The sequence below is a fragment of the Canis lupus genome, chromosome 24 (assembly GCF_003254725.2).
Source record: "Canis lupus dingo isolate Sandy chromosome 24, ASM325472v2, whole genome shotgun sequence".
Classification (NCBI taxonomy): domain Eukaryota; kingdom Metazoa; phylum Chordata; class Mammalia; order Carnivora; family Canidae; genus Canis; species Canis lupus.
The window spans coordinates 29,185,420-29,203,646 of record NC_064266.1 but is presented as its reverse complement, the minus strand read 5'-3'; the positions used below and the strand labels follow the sequence as shown (position 1 = coordinate 29,203,646).

Sequence of the window (18,227 nt, the reverse complement as noted above, 5' to 3'; positions counted from 1 at the left end):
ATATGAAAAATTTTGTTCATAAAGTTAAGACTGATTGAAGAACCTCACTTTTATCAAGGGCTACTTTACAGGTTATGAGACTAGATAATGTTTCCAACCTTGACAGTGGGTTGGACTTAGGAGTGAGTACCGTAACAAACAGTCCTTTTGTAACCTCTGGATCTATGGTTTACGTGGGATCAGAGAGCTTCACTAAAGCTACTGGTTCCCAAAGGCTAACTGCCATTTTCCTGCTATTTCAGAAAACATAATGATATATTCTTTACTGGAGAAAAGATAGATTATGAGGATGAAAATGAAATTTTCAGTGAAACAAAATGAGAATTTGCCAACTATAGATCCTCACTAAACATATAGTAATGGGTGTGTTTTAACAAGAAAAGTAAACCTAGAGGGAAGGTATTGAGTACAGAAATTAATCAAATATCTCATTGTGACAACTGCTGACTAAAGAGAGGATTAAGGGGGTGCCTGGATGGCTCAGTGGTTGAGTGTCTGCCTTTGGCTCAGGTCATGATCCTGGGGTCCTGAGATCGAGTCCCACGTCAGGTTCCCTGCAGGGAGCCTGCTTCTCCCTCTGCCTGTGTCTCTGCCTCTCTCTCTCTCTCATGAATAAATAAAATCTTTAAAAAAAGAGAAAGAGAGAGGATTAAGGATTTTATGGATGGATTCTTTTAAAATAAAAAGTAAAACTTTAAAGCAAAAGAGGTATGAGGTAGGAATGCCTAGGTGGCTCAGTTGGTTGAGCATCCAACTCTTGATTTCAGCTCAGGTCATGATCTCAGGGTCATGGGATTGAGCCCTCTGTCATGCTTTTCACTCAGTGAGGAGTCTGCTTGAAATCTTTTCTTTCTCCCTCTCCCTTTACCTCTCTAGCCCCACCAATCTCCCTCTTACTCTTATTTAAAAAAAAAAAAAAGTAGTTGTACTAGTAGTACAAGGTACAAGTAGTGGAAATAGTGAGTCCTTACTGTTCTGAGGGGAAACAGTCAAGTATCGGCAGAGAGCTGAAGAAATCAGATTTTTCTCTTAATAGTAAGTATGACTTCCTAAGCCCTTAACCATCTGCCTGATTCTGGATCCCAACCCAGCTGAGTAGATTCTCTGTCCTGTGTGTAAGATTCTAGGCAGGGCCTACATGTCGGTGACTTCTATATTCACTACCATAACCATCATTCAGAAACCTGCACAAATTCCTACAGTATATGGGGGTTATATGGATATTGTCAGGAATAAATTAGTGGCTCCTAGCCCTGGAGGTCCTCCCCCTGGTCTGTCAACAACAAAGATCTCAAGCCTTGGAGGCTTTCCTACAATCTGCTTGAATGCCAGGTTTAAGAGATTGCAGTATACATGTATTTGGATCTGTTCACCTCTAGTCCACCCACACTGGCATCATCTTGTCCAAGCCGTCACCATCTGTTGCTTGGAGGACCTACAACAGCATCCTATTAGTATCCCTACTTCTAGTGTGTATCCAATCCAACCTCCACAGAATTTACCACTCAGAATGATCAGTTAGGTCATAGGTTTCTAAAACACGAATCTGGTTATTTCCCTTGTTAGAACCCAGTAACTTCCCACTGGATTTAGGATAATATAAACAACTTTAAGGAAGAGCCTGAAGATTTGGCCTGCAAACCCTCTAGCTTCCTCCTCATGCCCCTCTCTTGCTCACATTGTACCTCAACTGCACTGCCCTTCTTTCAGGCCTCAAGACCACCCAACACTTTCTCTCCTCAAGGATTTCAAAAGGCTATTTTCTGTGGAAGACCCATTCCCCTATCTTTTCCATGGATAAATCCCATTCAGTCTTGTCTTATTGTAAATGTCATTTCCTCAGAAAGCCTTCCCTGAACCTGAGGCCAAAATCAAATGCCCTGGTATACTCTCACATGGTACCCCTGCACTTTTTCTTTCCATCTTCTATTTATTTATTTTTAAAGATTTTATGTATATATTCATGAGAGACACGGAGAGAGAGAAACAGAGACATAGGCAGAGAGAGAAGCAGGCTCCATGCAGGGAGCCTGATGTGGGACTTGATCCCAGGACTCCAGGACATGCCCTGGGCTGAAGGCAGGCATTAAACCACTGAGCCATCCAGGGATCCCCATCTTCGCATCTTTTACAAGAATTTGTTTATTAGTGTGACTGCGTACAAAGCCTGTAAATCTTCTTGAACTTATGTTCAAGACCCTCCTCTGTTCAAAGCCCTTCAATAACTCTCCAGATGCAGAACTTGGACCAGTCTCTTTAGCAAGATGCTTAAGGCTGTCCACAAACTGGCAGTAGGATATCACAAGAAGGCATCAAAAGGCTAAAGATCTAAGTCACAGTTACTAACTATTGGACTGTGGGCAAGTTTCCTGGCTTCCCAGAGACCAAATTTATCTATAAAACAGTGGCATTCGTACATCTGCTATGGTTGCTAAGATAACTGAATGTCAACTTATGTGAAAAGTAACCTAATATCACTGATTTGTGTAAAATACACATAAAATTTATCATTAGTAACATTTTAGCACATTCACAATGCTATGTAAATTGCTAATTCTTTTTGTTACTCCCTTTTACATTTCTCCCATTCTGTTCATAGTAACACAACACTGTTTGGAATAACTCCCTTTTAAGACCAAACTATAATCTTATTAAATCTAATTTCCTTCATAAAGTTTCGGATCTTCTAAGCGCTGGAAATAACTGCTACATTTATCTAAAACACTTAATGCTTACCTTCTTCTAATACAATTGAATTCTTACCCAATTTGCCCACTTAGCCTAGAAGTTCTTTGAGAGCTAAGACCACTGTTTATCTACATTTATTTCTGAAGAATTAACATTTCTTTAGATGACTGGACTTCACATAAGGGTTTTGATTCTATACTTACTCTAAACTAGAAAAAGTGACATTTCTAACTGAATGGCAAAAAAATACAGAGATGGTCTTTTTCATATTAGAACAAAGAACTAAGTTAGAGGACATGTGGTTTAGTGTCGACAAGACAAGGCCTTCCAAGGTGTGGCCTCCATGTAATTTTTTTTTTTTTTGTGGCCTCCATGTCTTAACAGATGTTTAATAACCTATAAACCAAGATTTAAAAAGTCTTTAGTCCCAGTGTCCTGCATTTTTAACAGACATAGTCTACAAAGAACTAATTCCTTGGCTGTTTTTTTTTTTTTTTTTTTTTTTGGCTGTTTCCTTTTGAGCTCATTTCTCTTTAGGGTTGCTATGTACATTCCCATAGTATGTCTGAGGTAGGAAGTTCATAGGACTCTCCCAAGCAGGAATACCTAGCAGGCTAAAGAACTTGACTGCCCTTCCAAGACAGCTTTTCCCTTTCAATAAGAGCATTAACAAATAACACATAGGTATATAACAGTTTATGATGTGCTTTCGCATACATCATCCCATTCAGTCCTGGTATAAACTACCCAGAAGAAACCTTAGGAAGCTAGAAGCATTTAAGACTGTATTTTATAACTTTCTGGATTTAAAGCAATTACATTCCCTTCTTCAGAACCAAGAAAGTGTGGAAGAAAGCTGTAAAAGCCAATTTACATTTATTGCATTGTCTAAATTTTTTTTAAAAGATTAAAAAGAAGGAGAGAGTCCCAAGCCGACTCTGAGCTGAGCACAAAACTGGACTTGAGCCTTGATCCCAGGACCCCGAGACCACGGCCTGAGCCAAAACCAAGAGTTGGATGTTCAACTGACTGTGCCATCCAGGCACCACACATATATTTCTTTATCACATTTTAACACACATTTATTTATTTATCACATTCTAATCACTGGACAGTAAGCAACAGGGACTGTTATCAGTTTTGTTTACCAACACAATTCCTAATTAGCATCATGAATACACACTGTGCCAGGCACATCGTGGAATCTCAGTAAAAATTTGTGAATTAATAAATGAATCAGATTATAATGTGATGCAGAAAATGGCTACATCTTAGGAAGGTCACCAGATAATGCTAAGCATGAAAATACTTGCCTTATTATGTGGAGAGTTTGTAATTTGTCATAGTGATTCTAGAGACCAAAAATACTACACTTCAATAAAAAAGAGATCAGCCCCACTAAGTGGTGCAGCTCTTAGCTACTCCTTACCTTGATTCGTGAACTGGGGTTCAGCATGATATATTTAATAGAACCTTGGATGTTCTCTGTCCAGGAGACCAGCCAAGTAACCTTATTATCATGTCGGACCTCTTTCCATTTATGTCCCGTGGGAGGAGAAGGAACCTTGGCATCTCTGTGGAAATAACAAAGCAGGAGGGCAGTGGAATGAGAAGTGAGGGACATTTTCACCTTTCATGACCTAACGTGGATAAATCTTCTAAGTATGTATTTTCATGTTTCCTCCTCATTACCAGTCAGTAACTGAAAAATACTTGGAGATCTGTACATGGAAATACCATGTTGTTCCCAACGGTCTTGTGTAGTGTGGGAAAACACCTCCAGCAACATACTCTCAAGAACAAAGGAAGCCCCTGACTTGATTTCTGGCCCAAACAATGAATTGTGCTCACTTGCTACAGTTGATGATGATATCCTCAGGCATGATCCGTCTCTTCAGCATGCCCATCTTGGGGTGGTTGCCACGGCCACGGAAAAGCCCAGGAGGTTCTATCTTGAAGTTGGCAATCCTCTCTCTGTGGTTATCCATAACACAGAAGCCATATTCTTTCAGTAATTTTTCATTCTCTTCTTTGATTTTCTGGAACACAGAAAGGAAGTATTCAAAATGGGCTCAAATTGCTGTTTTCCACTCATATTTTACCTCTTACTCGATAACAGTTCGAGGTATAGAAAAGTCTAAAAATCATTAAGAAATAAATGCAAATGCAGAAACCTGGCTGGCTCAATCAGAAGAGCATATACAACTCCTGATCCCAGGGTCATGAGTTTGAGCCCCACACTAGGTGCAGAGATAAATAAGTAAAACTTTAAAAAATAATAATTATAAATAAATTATTTTTAAAGAGAAAGAAATGCAAATAAGGATAACTTCTAAAAGTGTTTTTAAACTAAATATAATAAAATTCCCCAAAATATCTACCTTTGAGGACTGACCCCGACTACAGATCCAAAGTTGATTTTTTTTTTAATCTTCAAGAACTTATGTGTGAACATGTTACCTAGGTATTTTTAAAAGTAACTTTAAAAATTAACATTTTGTTGAGTAGTGTCAAAATGGTAGACAGGGAAGAATCTATGATAGGCCTCATAAAGAACATCTCCATGTTCTCTAATAGGTTCCAGGCACATTTAGTTAAACGTCATTTCAGATGGGCTTTCAAGCTTAAACATACCTGTCATAGATTCTTTCCTAGGTATATATAGGTACACATACATTATGTACTTTGTGATCCTTGATCCAAAAGTGTGGGAGTGGAACTTGGGAGCCTCCTTTACCCTCTGTTGACTCTATCTTCATATTATACTTAGAAATTCAACTTAACTAAGTCCTGTTGCCTTGTGGGTGAGAAGAGATTCAGAACCTGGCAGCAGGTGTCTTTGGCCAGGGCTCTGACAAGGTGATACTTCTGAAACCTCCTTAAGCTTTGGATCACTACTTGCAAGAACAAAGCTCAAAAGTGGTTTTTAAGTTTTAAAACACCGCTCAAAGAATAAACCAAGTTTCACTAATTTGGAACATTTAGAAGACTAAACTGAGACTGAAAAGTCTGATGCAATTATCATTTTTATAGTAAGTCATAATTTTTAAACTACAAGTCAAATAGGTACCATCAGACAATGAATTATATAATAAATACAGTGGCCTAAATCTTATAAACATACAAGTCCTTTAAAATACTGAAACTAAAGAGTTTCAAAATTCCTTAAAATCCTTAACTTCTGGACCTCCAATTAGGATGGATGGAAGGCAAGCAGGCAGGCAGGCAGACAAGACAAACTCTAGCCTGGACTTCTCTAGATTGGGGTTGGCAAATCTTTTCTAAACAGAAAATATTTTAGGCTTGCGGGCTATACAGTCTCTTTTGGAACTACTCAACCCTGCCACTGTCAAATGAAAGTAACCACAAATGATATGTAAACAAGTAGATACGGTTGTGTTCCAAAGAACTTTTTAATAAAAGTATGCAGGCTACAGTTTGCCCACTGGTAATCTAGAAGAAAATGACATCCCACTGGATACTGGATACTAGAAAGATTCCTCTGGAGTAAAGATGAAGATGGATGAGCATGGCTAGATCCCAGGGTAAAATAAATCAAGAACAGGGAGGTACATGGGCAGTATCATAGTATCTGTCTTAAAACCCTAATATCCAGGAGCCATTGTACAGGTCTGCCCACAGTTAAATACTGTATTACTGTAGTTACTGACTGCTTAGGTTCCAAGAGCACTAGGTTCTTATACTGAGCCATTAAATAAAATGCCTATTTTTCAAAATTTTTGGTCTGTGTAAAAACTAAGAAAACTTAAACTTTACTATCCCAAGAATCCTATATCTTTAATATAGAACCATGTGAAATTACTAAAGTGAAATCTATATTGTTAAGAACCAAGAAGAAAATTAGATGAATTAAACACTTCCAAAATCCTCCAGGGATTTAAGAAATTCTGTAGTACCAGTTTCTCCTCCTTGCTCATCTGTTTCCGAGCTTCTGACTGGGCTTTGAAATACTGGCTCATCTGGGTAAAATCACATTTGCTTAGGTTGGTGATAATATTCTTCTCTTCATTAGTCATTTCCTAGTTAAGAAAAGGGTGAAGACAGAAGAAAAAGGTAAATATGCTGTTTATCCCACAAGTTTCTTTGTGATTACAGCAAAGTATTTTTTTTTTCAGCCAAAGGTGTCTAGAGAGGTAGGCAATCTAAATTCATGAGCTTTGAAAAAAAAAAAAACACATAATTTTATTACTTTGTTCTATTATAAAATACTTAATAAAATAAAAAATGCTTTACATGATATATCCTTTAAAAAGGGTTATAGAACTCTTATGTAATTTCTTGGGCTCCTTACACATTGCCACATCCGCAAGCATATGTATCATCCCACAGTTGGAAAAACATGAATATATATCATTTGCTTTAGTAATGAGAGAAATATTTCTATATTCATTCTCTCTTAGAAACATTATCCCTTGGGATGCCTGGGTGGCTCAGCGGTTTAGCGCTTGCCTTTGGCTCAGGGCGTGATCCCTGGGTTCCGGGATCGAGTCCCACATTGGGCTCCCTGCATGGAGCCTGCTTCTCTCTCTGCCTGTGTCTCTGCCTCTCTCGAATAAATAAAATCTTTTTAAAAAAAGAAAAGAAACATTATCCCTGACCTACTCACTTATTAAATATTATTTCCAGAACTATTCAGAAGGTAAACTTCAGCTCACTTCTGTCCACACAATCCAAATTGAAAATAAGATTGTTTAAAATCACCTAGACAGATATAGGAAATGCGATTTCAAGAGCAGAAAGTACCAAAAGTAAATAAGCAAGAATCAAAGGGAATGGGACATCACAATGTAATATCTTGCAATAGCAGAGGACAGGCAGTCCTGCAGAGACAGACTTTCCTCTGCTCAGGCAGAGCTGAGGTTTATTGTTTGGCCTAATAAACTCCCTCCTGCAGCCATAAGTGTGTGGAAGGAAAGACACAGAAGTATTCTTGTTGGATAGAAACCTTACATAATATATTGAATAGGGAAAAAAGAAAAACTTTGCATATAATAAAATTCAGAAAGCTCAAATTTTACATTACAGACCTTTTTGTAAAGTAACAGTTTATTAACTGAGTACTTGATTAATATTTCTGCAAGGTGCTAGGATATTAATACATGGGCAACAATACCTTTCTCCAGTCTTTAAAGAAATTTTTCCTAAATATTTCCTTAGTAGTATATTCATGGTCGAGCATTTTTGCAAAGAAGGTAGCTACTTCTTCTGCTTTGGGGCTCAGCTTCATGACTTTACCTAGAGGAAAAAGCAGTTTCAAAAATTGAGCTGTATAGTTTATGTTTTGAATATAAATACTGAGCTCTGGAGAAGTCTTCTAACTAATGGTTTACCTTCCCAAGGTACACAAAGGTCTGGTGACATATGGTAACAATAACAACAAAGACAATACACTGATTTATATCTAGTTGTATAAATTCTCCTTCTCTTTAGCAGATATTTACCTGGGTCATTCTCTGGAGACTATGCCAGTAAACTGTTCCCAGGTGCCTGCTCAGGACAGGGATGAGCTGGGGGAGGCCCAGCCACTCTTCCTTTTCCTTTCAGCAAGCAGGGTCCTTTACACCTCTTCAATGGTTTTTAAAACTCAAATCCTCAGAGGGACTCCTGCCACTGCTAAGCTAAGCAGCCTCTGTTCAAGAAGGGGAGGAAGGGATAGGGCAGGGAGTGGAAGAAAGGAATTGTGGGGAAAAGAAATAGGCATCTTTCTTCTTTAAAGTTAGGTGGGGGGAATATGAATAAAATAATATATATCCATAGCAGGCAAGCCCAGATATCCCACATGAAAAATCTAAATAAGACCTTCTTCTAGAACTTTTGTACTCAAAAATGTGGTTCACAGACCAGCAGCTTTAGCATCACGTGGGAGTTGTTAGAAATGCAGTATCTCTGGGGTACCTGGATGGTGTTGTCAGTTGGGCATCCGACTGTCCGCTTTGGCTCAGGTCACATGATCTCAGGGTCATGAGATCGAGCCCCAACTTGGGGTCCACACTCAACGAGGAGTCTACTTAAGATTCTCTCTCCCTCTTTCTCTGCCTCTGTCCCTCCCCACCCATGCTGTCTCTCAAATAAATAAATCTTTAAAAAAAGAAAAAAAGAAATGCAGAATCTAAGGCCCAACCTTGGATCTACAGATTCAGAAAATGCATTTTAAGAGGCCTCCAGGTGGCTTATGTATATACTAGAGTTTGAGAGCTGACTGCTCTGAACAACACAAGCACTATGAGGTTGCCTCTTTCAGGGAAATAAGACTTATCCAGAGCACAAGGGATGACTGGGGTTCTTGGTAGTGTGCACATGTTAGTAAAAGCTGTTCTAAAAGAATCCTGATGTCGGGATCCCTGGGTGGCGCAGCAGTTTGGCGCCTGCCTTTGGCCCAGGGCACGATCCTGGAGACCCAGGATCGAATCCCACATCGGGCTCCCGGTGCATGGAGTCTGTTTCTCCCTCTGCCTATGTCTCTGCCTCTCTCTCTCTCTCTGTGACTATCATAAATAAATAAAAAAATAAAATAAAATAAAATAAAAGAATCCTGATGTTACACAACAGAAACTGCTAACTTGTAAAGTCAATGTGAATGAGCCCTAGGAGTTCTGTGTATACCTTAATTAGTAATAAAGCAATAAAGGAAAGTACTTGGGAGTTTAATCTACTTTTCAGATAGAGTATTTTTAATACTACTCTCAGGGCCAATTTCCATTTTTTTTCTTGAATATGCAACTATACAGCACCATCTGGAACTAATCCATGGCATAATAACTTGACTATTCCTAAAATGAGGTAAAGTACCATTCCACTGCCTTACTATTACATAGGCATTAATTCACCAAGGATTTTCACTTTCATTATAGAAAACTAAAACTTAACCAGAAATCCATTCATTTCAAAACTCAGAAGACATCTCATTTCATGATAGTTGGGAAATTATCATCCCTAACTGCAGGGATGAAGGGAACTGTGGCACAAAATTGAAATTGTTAGGGTAGACAGAAAGAACCTGCTTGGAATCCGTAACTCAAAAGGCCAACAGGTGGCACACTTTCCCCTTTCAACCCCCTCTAAGCTTCTGCCTTTGCAAGACACTGGGGAGACAGGGTTATTAGCTCTCAAGAGATTCCTGCACTTCTTCAGATCGCCTCAACTCAGGTCTGAACTATAGTTGCCACTAAAGTTGTAACATGCTTCTGGAAAAATTTAAGTCATTAAAAATAAAATGAAAGAAAATACATGGCAAGAAAGACTGTAAAATGTTCTTGGGTCTGTTTGGCATAAACTGGTATCAATAAATATTTGAAAATCAAAAAATGGAGACTCTCTGGCCAATTTTACTGAATTCTTCTGTACCAATAGAGGAAACAATTCTGATGCCTCCTGTTTTAGATGAGCTGTCAAAAGAGGAAATGACAGCTCTCCAGCAGCAGAGTGGTAGGAGGATGACTAGAAGGTTCCTGGCAAAGGGAGCACTTTGTGGAAAAGGCTGAGCTCCAGGAAGAAGAAACTGCTGAGTCAGAGCTGTAAACTGGAGGTTCTCAGCAGAGACAAGCCACTGCTTCAGCCAGCCTGTGCCCCACCTCCCTGGTAGGTTCAAAGGAGTCCGAGAACTCCTTCCCTAGAGAGTAGGCAGGACTTACAGTATCAATTTGGACTAATAATTCAAATACAACATCCTGACTTACTACAGAGTGGGAGTTTACACAATCAAAGGGAAGAAATCCCAGTGAGAAACCCAACTGAGAAAATGATATAGCTGGAGTTCCTATAATAGGAGGGCTGGGCAAAATGGAAGAAGAGACCATAGTAACCAGTGATGACTGATTCAGGGCTTGGCTTCCCATCTTAAAAAGAGAAACCCAGGGGCGCCTGGGTGGCTCAGTTGATTAGGTATCCAACTCTTAATTTTGGCCCAGGTTATGGTCTCAGAGCTGGAAGATCAAGCCCAGTGTCAGGCTCCACACTGAGCATGGAGTCTGCTAGGGACTCTCTCTCCTACTCCCTTGCCCTCCTCCCCGAAATAAATAAAAATCTTAAAGAAGAAGAAGAAGAAGAAAAGAGAAATGAAGAAGATGGAAGAAGATGGAAGAAGATGGAAGAAGGAAGAAGAAAAGAGAAATCCAAAGACTAGAGAATCTAGCTTTCCTTCAAATCATTTTGAGCCTCAAAGTGGGGGGCTTTACTCGTTCTGCTTCCTAAACCTTTTGCTAAGTCCAGACTTGAGCTACAGAATACATGGACTTTCAGGATGGTCTTTCTTCGAAGTTCTGGGCTCTTTCTCCTCACTGGAGTTTGGCTTTGGAGTCATATTCAAACATCTCCAGGAATGACCAACAATGAGTGCTAATAGTAGAACTCTGTCCTGTGCTCTAGTCAACACCAATCAGAATATTTGATGCAAGCATTTGTCATTAAGGCCATGCAAACAGGGATTAGCCAATATAGTTCCCTGCTGGGTCTTGGTGTCCAACACAGACACACTGAGTAAACAGTGTTTTAAAAAAAATGAATTCCAGCTTGCCAAGTCTGACATGCCTCCCACTTGCGAGACCCAGCCATTCAGTATAAACTACTACCTTTAAAGTATCTGTGGCCTTAACCACCGCTGGTGGACAAAGAGATGCACTAGAATTCTCTTAAGCATTTACCATTGGTGCCTTTCAGCAGTCTTCCTGCCCAGTATTTAGTATTTCTCACTGTTTGGTCAGCAGACCATTTGGTTTAGAAGCACCCCCAATATTATTCCACATCTATTAAATGAGCCCAGACCCACCTGGTAAATCTTAAGCACATAGGATTTGGGGGAAAATGCTCCAGCTCTTTCTGGATAGAACTCTTGGAATGAGGGAGATCAGCTGAATATTCCCATCTACATAGTGCTACATTGCAAAGAAAGAATGTCAAAGATGCTTAAATTCTTCTACCCAAGGACAGAAAATACTGATGGTAGTTAATGGACAATTCTGAGTGTTTTCAGAGAACCAGACAGGGCACTTCTTCACAGCAGGCCACGAAATCTGATTGCACACAGAGTAAAGGCATAGTGCTGTGCTGCATAGAGTGAGTGACAGACACTTATCAGCCTTACCTAGAGGCTGATAGCTGACTAATTAATCTTCAAATACTAGTAACTACTTCTCATCATGAGTGGCTTGTCAGTTTGCATTATATTGCTAAAATACTATCATTTGAGTAAGGCTTTTCTAATAAATCTTGCCAAAGTAGCTCCTCAGAAATGAAGTTCAGATAATAACATTTAACGTGGGGACCAAGTGCTATGAGCTATGTAGACGGACATTTTTGGGACCATGTAGTTAAAATGTTAACAGTCTCTTTGTCAAGGCACTTCTTTATCACCAAATGGGCCTTTAAGAGCGAAGTAAACACTGGATAACCCTCTCCCAAATCCCACAAGGACAATACGACAAAATGAAATAAACAAAAAGGATTATATAGCACAAGATCCTTTCTCATTTTCTATTCTTCTAAACAGAAGCAAACTCTTTTCTTGGCCAAGAATTAGACAACCTTGGAACAACTCACCATCATAGTAAAACTTGACACTCTCTGGAAGAGGCTCATATGGTGGAGCAAATACAGGGCCTTTATGTTCTAAGAATTTCCACTTGATGCCTTCAGGATAGCGCTCTTCTTCCCACCTTTAAAAAAGTAGAGCCTCATTTAGTGATCACCTAATAAATGCCCAAATAATTAACCTGCTCAATTGACTGGTGTGCTAGAATAACTCTGGGCCCCAGATTCAAGGCCTGGACCAAAATAACCAGTATTCTTCACTTTGAAAAAGCCAACACTCACAACAAATAAAATGGAATACTCATATGAACACAGGAAAATACAGTTCAGTAGTGCAGTTCTAAGACTGGATACAAGGGAGGGACGCCTGGGTGGCTCAGCAGTTGAGTGTCTACCTTCGGCTCAGGGTATGATTCCAATACTGGGACGGACTCCCACATTGGGCTCCCTGCAAGGAGCTGCTCCTTCCTCCGCCTATATCTCTGCCTCTGTGTTCTCTCATGAATAAATAAATAAAACCTTTAAAATGGTATACATGGCAGAGGTATTATTATGCTATTGATAACACTGAAAAAGACCACCTGGGAGTGGAGATGCCAGATGAAGGTACAAGGAAAAACAATCCTGTAAGAAAGTACATGATGGAACAGAGAAAACTGGAAAATAATAATTCAGTGGGGGTATATGGAGTTTAAGGTACTTAAACTTTAAGGGTTACCTAGAGCCATCTAACAGACACTGATAAGCGAATGTTAGATAAGTACTTTAAAAGGGAAATTATATAACCATCACTTAACATTCAACAATTAATACTATGCTAAGTTTCCTAATTTTTTGCTGAACCATTTCAGCAATGTACATTGCAGACATGATACCACATCTCTAAATAGTTCAGTAAACATCTCTATAGAAATAAGGATATCCTCTCACATAACTAAAATACTATCACATCGAACAAAATTAGTATCATTGTAATACCTAGATCTTATTAAAAACTTCCCAATTAAATTTAAAATGTATTTTATAGGTAAGGATCCAATTAAGGATCATGCGCTACAATTGGTTGATAGGTGGCTAAGTCTTTCTTTTTCTGGAATTAGACCTTCTCACCATCAGCACGATTTTCTTTCTTGAGTCAGTTGTCTTACATACAAAATATTTTAAAACTTCATAGATTTTAATCTCCACTATTTCTACCTTAAAATTAAAAGCCCTAAAGTTCTACAGAATCCTTCTGAAAGCTAATTGTGCATACTCTATTACTTCCTACCATCTTCTAACTCCAGTATCTCTAACTCCAATGTTTAAAATAAAGTTCAGAAATATTAAATAAAAAGTACACATACCAAATGCTGTAATAAAAGCATCACTATAAAACCAAAGTAAACATAGATGGTGAAATGGTTTCTGACAAGAGTCCCAAGACCATTCAATGGAGCAAAGAAATCTCTTCAACAAATGGAGTTGGGAAAACTAGATAATCACATGCAAAAGAATGAAGTTGGGCCCTTACCTTATACTATATAAAAAAATTTAAACTCAAAATGGGTCAGAGACCCAAATGTAAAAGCAAAAAGTATAAAACTCTTCAAAGAAAGACACAGAGCAAAAGCTTTGTGACTTTGCATTTAGCAATGATTTCTTAGATAAGACACCAAAAAGCACAGGCAACAAAAGAAAAAGATCAACTGCACTACAAAGTTAAAAACTGTACATAAAAAAAAAACCACAACAACTGTACATCAAAGGACATAACAGAGTAAGGAGGCAACCCACGAATGAGAGAAAACGTTTGCAAAGCATATATCTGATAAAGGATTAAGATCTAGAATGAAGAACTACAGCTCAACTACCAAAGAGCAACCCAATTAAAAAAACAGCAAAGGACTCGAGTACACATTCCTCCTAAGATATACAAATGGATAGTTAGCATCTGAAAAAATACTCAGGATGCCTGGCGGTGCTTGGGTTAAGGTTAAGCATCTGCCTTTGGCTCAGGTCATGATCCCAGGGTTCTGGAAGGGCGCATTGTGGCGCATCACGCACATCACATTGCATCACACTGCACCGTACCGCACCCCCCATCCCATCCCATCCCATGGGGCTCCTTACTTAGCAAGGAGCCTGCTTCTCCCTGTCTGATACTCCCCCTGCTTGTGTGCTCTGACAAATAAAATCTTAAAAAAACAAAAACAAAAACAAAACCTCAACATCACCAATCATTAGGAAATATAAATCAAAACTATGAAACACTGCTCACATCCTATTAGGATGTTTTATTACAAAAACAAAAACAAACCAGGAAGTAACAAGTGCTGATAACAATGTGCAGGAATTAGAACGCTTATACACTGCTGGTGAGAATGTAAACTGTCCAGCCACTGTGAAAATCAATACAGCTGGAAAGTGAAACACAGAACTACCTACCATATGATCCAGCAATTTTACTCCTAGGAATATACTGTAACAACTGAAAGTAGGTATTTAAACAAATACTTGTTCTCCAATGTTCACAGCACACTATTCACAATTGCCAAAAGGTTGAAACTAAGTATCTATCAATAGATGAACGGATAAATAAAATGTGGTCTCTCCATACAATGAAGTGTTATTCAGCCTTAGAAAAGAAGGAAATTCTGACACATGCCACAACATGGATGTACCCTGAGAACATGTTCTTTTTTTTTTTATAGGTTCATTTTTTTTTTAATTTTTTATTTATTTATGATAGTCACACAGAGAGAGGGAGAGAGAGAGAGAGGCAGAGACACAGGCAGAGGGAGAAGCAGGCTCCATGCACCGGGAGCCCGACGTGGGATTCGATCCCGGGTCTCCAGGATCGCGCCCTGGGCCAAAGGCAGGCGCCAAACCGCTGCGCCACTCAGGGATCCCTCCTGAGAACATGTTCTTAAGTGAAATAAGCGAGCCACAAAAGCCACATGCTGTGTATTTCCACTTACATGAGATGAGGTAAGTCAAGTAATCAAATTCATAGACAAAAAGCAGAAGGATAGTTACCAAGGTCTGGGGGAAAGGGGGAAAGTGGAGAATGAGGGAGAATTACTTAAAAGAGTTTCAGTTTTATAAGATGAAGAGTTCTGGAGATGGATGGTAGTAGTAAGGGTTATACAATACGAATGTACTTGATACACTTAACTGCATATTTAAAAACGATTAATATGGTAAATTTTTAAAAATATGTTTATTTATTATTTATTTATTTATTATTTATTATAATAAATAAATTTATTATTTATTCATTTATTTATTCATGATAGACAGAGAGAGAGAGAGGCAGAGACACAGGCAGAGGGAGAAGCAGGCTCCATACTGGAACCCTGGTGCAGGGACCCCAGGATCGCGCCCCGGGCCAAAGGCAGGTGCCAAACCACTGAGACACCCAGGGATCCCCTAATAGGGTAAATTTTGTTTTTATGTTTACAACATAAAATTAAAAAAAAAAAAAAAAAAAAAAAACCTGAAAGTCAATATTTAACAAAATCTTAAACCTAGAAGGAGCATTAAAAATGCTCCATAACCAATCTATCACTCTACATATGAAATGGGCAGGATATCCCAACTAGACACTGGCATGGAAAGGCCTGGATGCAGAGAGACCCATCCAAATCCCAGAGTATACTACTCTCCAAATCAGAAAAAACTCACATGTATGTATGTATGCATGTATGTATGTATGAGGTGTGTGGGCATGTATGTGAGAGTAGCTACAAGAAGTCTATGTTGAAGCAGTCACAGTAACTGAGGAGATGCAGAGTACCCTGTCTTCTCCTATACTGGGACTTGGTTCCATTCCTCTCATCAACGTCAGTGATTCTTAATTAAGACTCCAAACCATTTTTAAAATTCTTCTTATTGCAACATGTTCATCCTGAGGACTCACAGTAACTTTCATACCATTTAAGCTAAATAAGAGATTCAGTCAATCACTCAATACTAAACCTCACAGAAAGGGAATATATCCTTTAAGAGGCTGATAATGGCTGAGTGAAGTAAGTCAGTCAGAGAAGGACAAACATTATATGTTCTCATTCATTTGGGGAATATAAATAATAGTGAAAGGGAAAATAAGGGAAGGGAGAAGAAATGTGTGGGAAATATCAGAAAGGGAGACAGAACATAAAGACTGCTAACTCTGGGAAACGAACTAGGGGTGGTAGAAGGGGAGGAGGGCGGGGGGTGGGAGTGAATGGGTGACGGGCACTGGGTGTTATTCTGTATGTTAGTAAATTGAACACCAATAAAAAAATAAATTAAAAAAAAAAAAAAGAGGCTGATAATGGATCGAAACCATTACTATACAAATAAAAATAGTAGTGCTGCCCTTCTAGCACTCACCAACAAAATTAAGAAAAACACATATTTAGACACCAAAATGACTTGAGGCCTGACTTATAAATTCAAGGCAGTTATCAATTTGACAGTAGAATATGCTTGAAAAGGGGAAGGTGGGAAAGTGCTAGAAATGTGTGTGAGTTAATCACCCATAATGCTGTTTGAAATCAAGCTCCTTTGCAGTTAACAAGCACCTCACAGTACATTGTAAAATGAATATTTAATTTTTAAAATTCAGAAGTAAAGCACACATACTAAAGCTTTCTTAAAGATAATCTTTAGAATCAAAGGCAGCTTCTCTGGTTTGAGGAGAATATCAATCCATATGCCATACATTTCTTATCACTATTACTGATTGTGAGTCTGATCTTTCAACATTGTTCTCTACATATAACCCTAACTCATTTTACTTTTGCTAAAAGAGACTGAAATCTTAAAGTCACCTAACACAGCAATGTAACATTCTAATTTCTAGGTCTTTCTGTGAAGAATTGTCTGTTTAGAATAAATATGCAACTTCTGTTCCAGGTCAGCTCAGCCCTGACACAAAAGTGTATGTAACTCAAAGCATAACTGAAACTCCACAAATGTTTACACAATGAGTCACCCTTAAAAACAGGGGGATCTCAGTTAAGTAAGTTTTCCCACAAACCTGAACATACCACTTAACACCACTTGGAACACTGTTTCTATGGGGGAAAATATGATAAAAATAAAGAAACTCAGAGAGGATCTGAACCTTAACCTTCCCCTTCTCTCTAATCACCAAAGAGAAGATAAAGATCAAAGTTTTGCTGGTTTCTTTTTGGCAACATTAACAAAATCTAAGACTTTCGGGGGAAGCAAAAGGTCTCCACGTTTGCCAAACTGATGAAGTGTGCCTCTTTTAGTGGGAGAGCAAGAGGAATAATAAAAAAAAAAAAATGACAATATCCGCCTTTTAACCCCTGACTAGGCTGTCAGTGGTGGTCACTGAGAACTGGACCACTGACTTCAGAGTACAGTAGGCAGCTTACCATGACAGAAGAAAGGGGCAAACTATCAGCTAAGAGGTCAATCATTCTTGTTCTCTACTTCTAAAAACTTACAGTGTGATATTAAGCAATGTGCTTAATAAAGCACAAAATTTAACTTGAGGACAGCATGCATTGGAGGCTGTAGAAAAGACTGCTTACCCGCAAACCAACCATCTTCAGTTGAAGACTAACCAATCCCACTTAAACCAAAATTAAGAATAAAAATCAGGGGGATCCCTGGGTGGCTCAGCGGTTTAGCGCCTGCCTTTGGCCCAGGGCGTGATCCTGGAGTCCTGGGATCGAGTCCCACATCAGGCTCCCGGCATGGAGCCTGCTTCTCCCTCCTCCTGTGTCTCTGCCTCTCTCTCTATGTCTATCATAAATAAATAAATCTTAAAAAAAAAAAAAAAAAAAAAAAACTTAAAAAAAAAATAAAAATCAAAAGTCACGATCACTCGGAATTAACATGTGGCAACACTGAAAAGGATTTCAATCTTGGGATCCCTAGGTGGCGCAGCGGTTTGGCGCCTGCCTTTGGCCTAGGGCGCGATCCTGGAGACCCAGGATCGAATCCCACATCGGGCTCCCGGTGCATGGAGCCTGCTTCTCCCTCTGCCTGTGTCT

At 39.0% G+C, this 18,227-nt stretch overlaps 1 protein-coding gene across 1 annotated transcript in view; it reads right to left on the bottom strand.

Annotated features, from left to right (window-relative positions):
- TOP1 (DNA topoisomerase I) overlaps nt 1–18,227 on the bottom strand; it is a 91,372-nt gene that overhangs the window by 13,616 nt on the left and 59,529 nt on the right. Inside the window, exons 9-13 of the mRNA XM_025470070.3 lie at nt 12,244–12,359; nt 7,823–7,944; nt 6,606–6,728; nt 4,540–4,727; nt 4,118–4,262 (exon numbers count right to left, since the gene is read on the bottom strand). Of these exons, the coding sequence (XP_025325855.1) occupies nt 4,118–4,262; nt 4,540–4,727; nt 6,606–6,728; nt 7,823–7,944; nt 12,244–12,359 (694 nt within the window). The remainder of the gene's footprint in view (nt 1–4,117; nt 4,263–4,539; nt 4,728–6,605; nt 6,729–7,822; nt 7,945–12,243; nt 12,360–18,227) is intronic.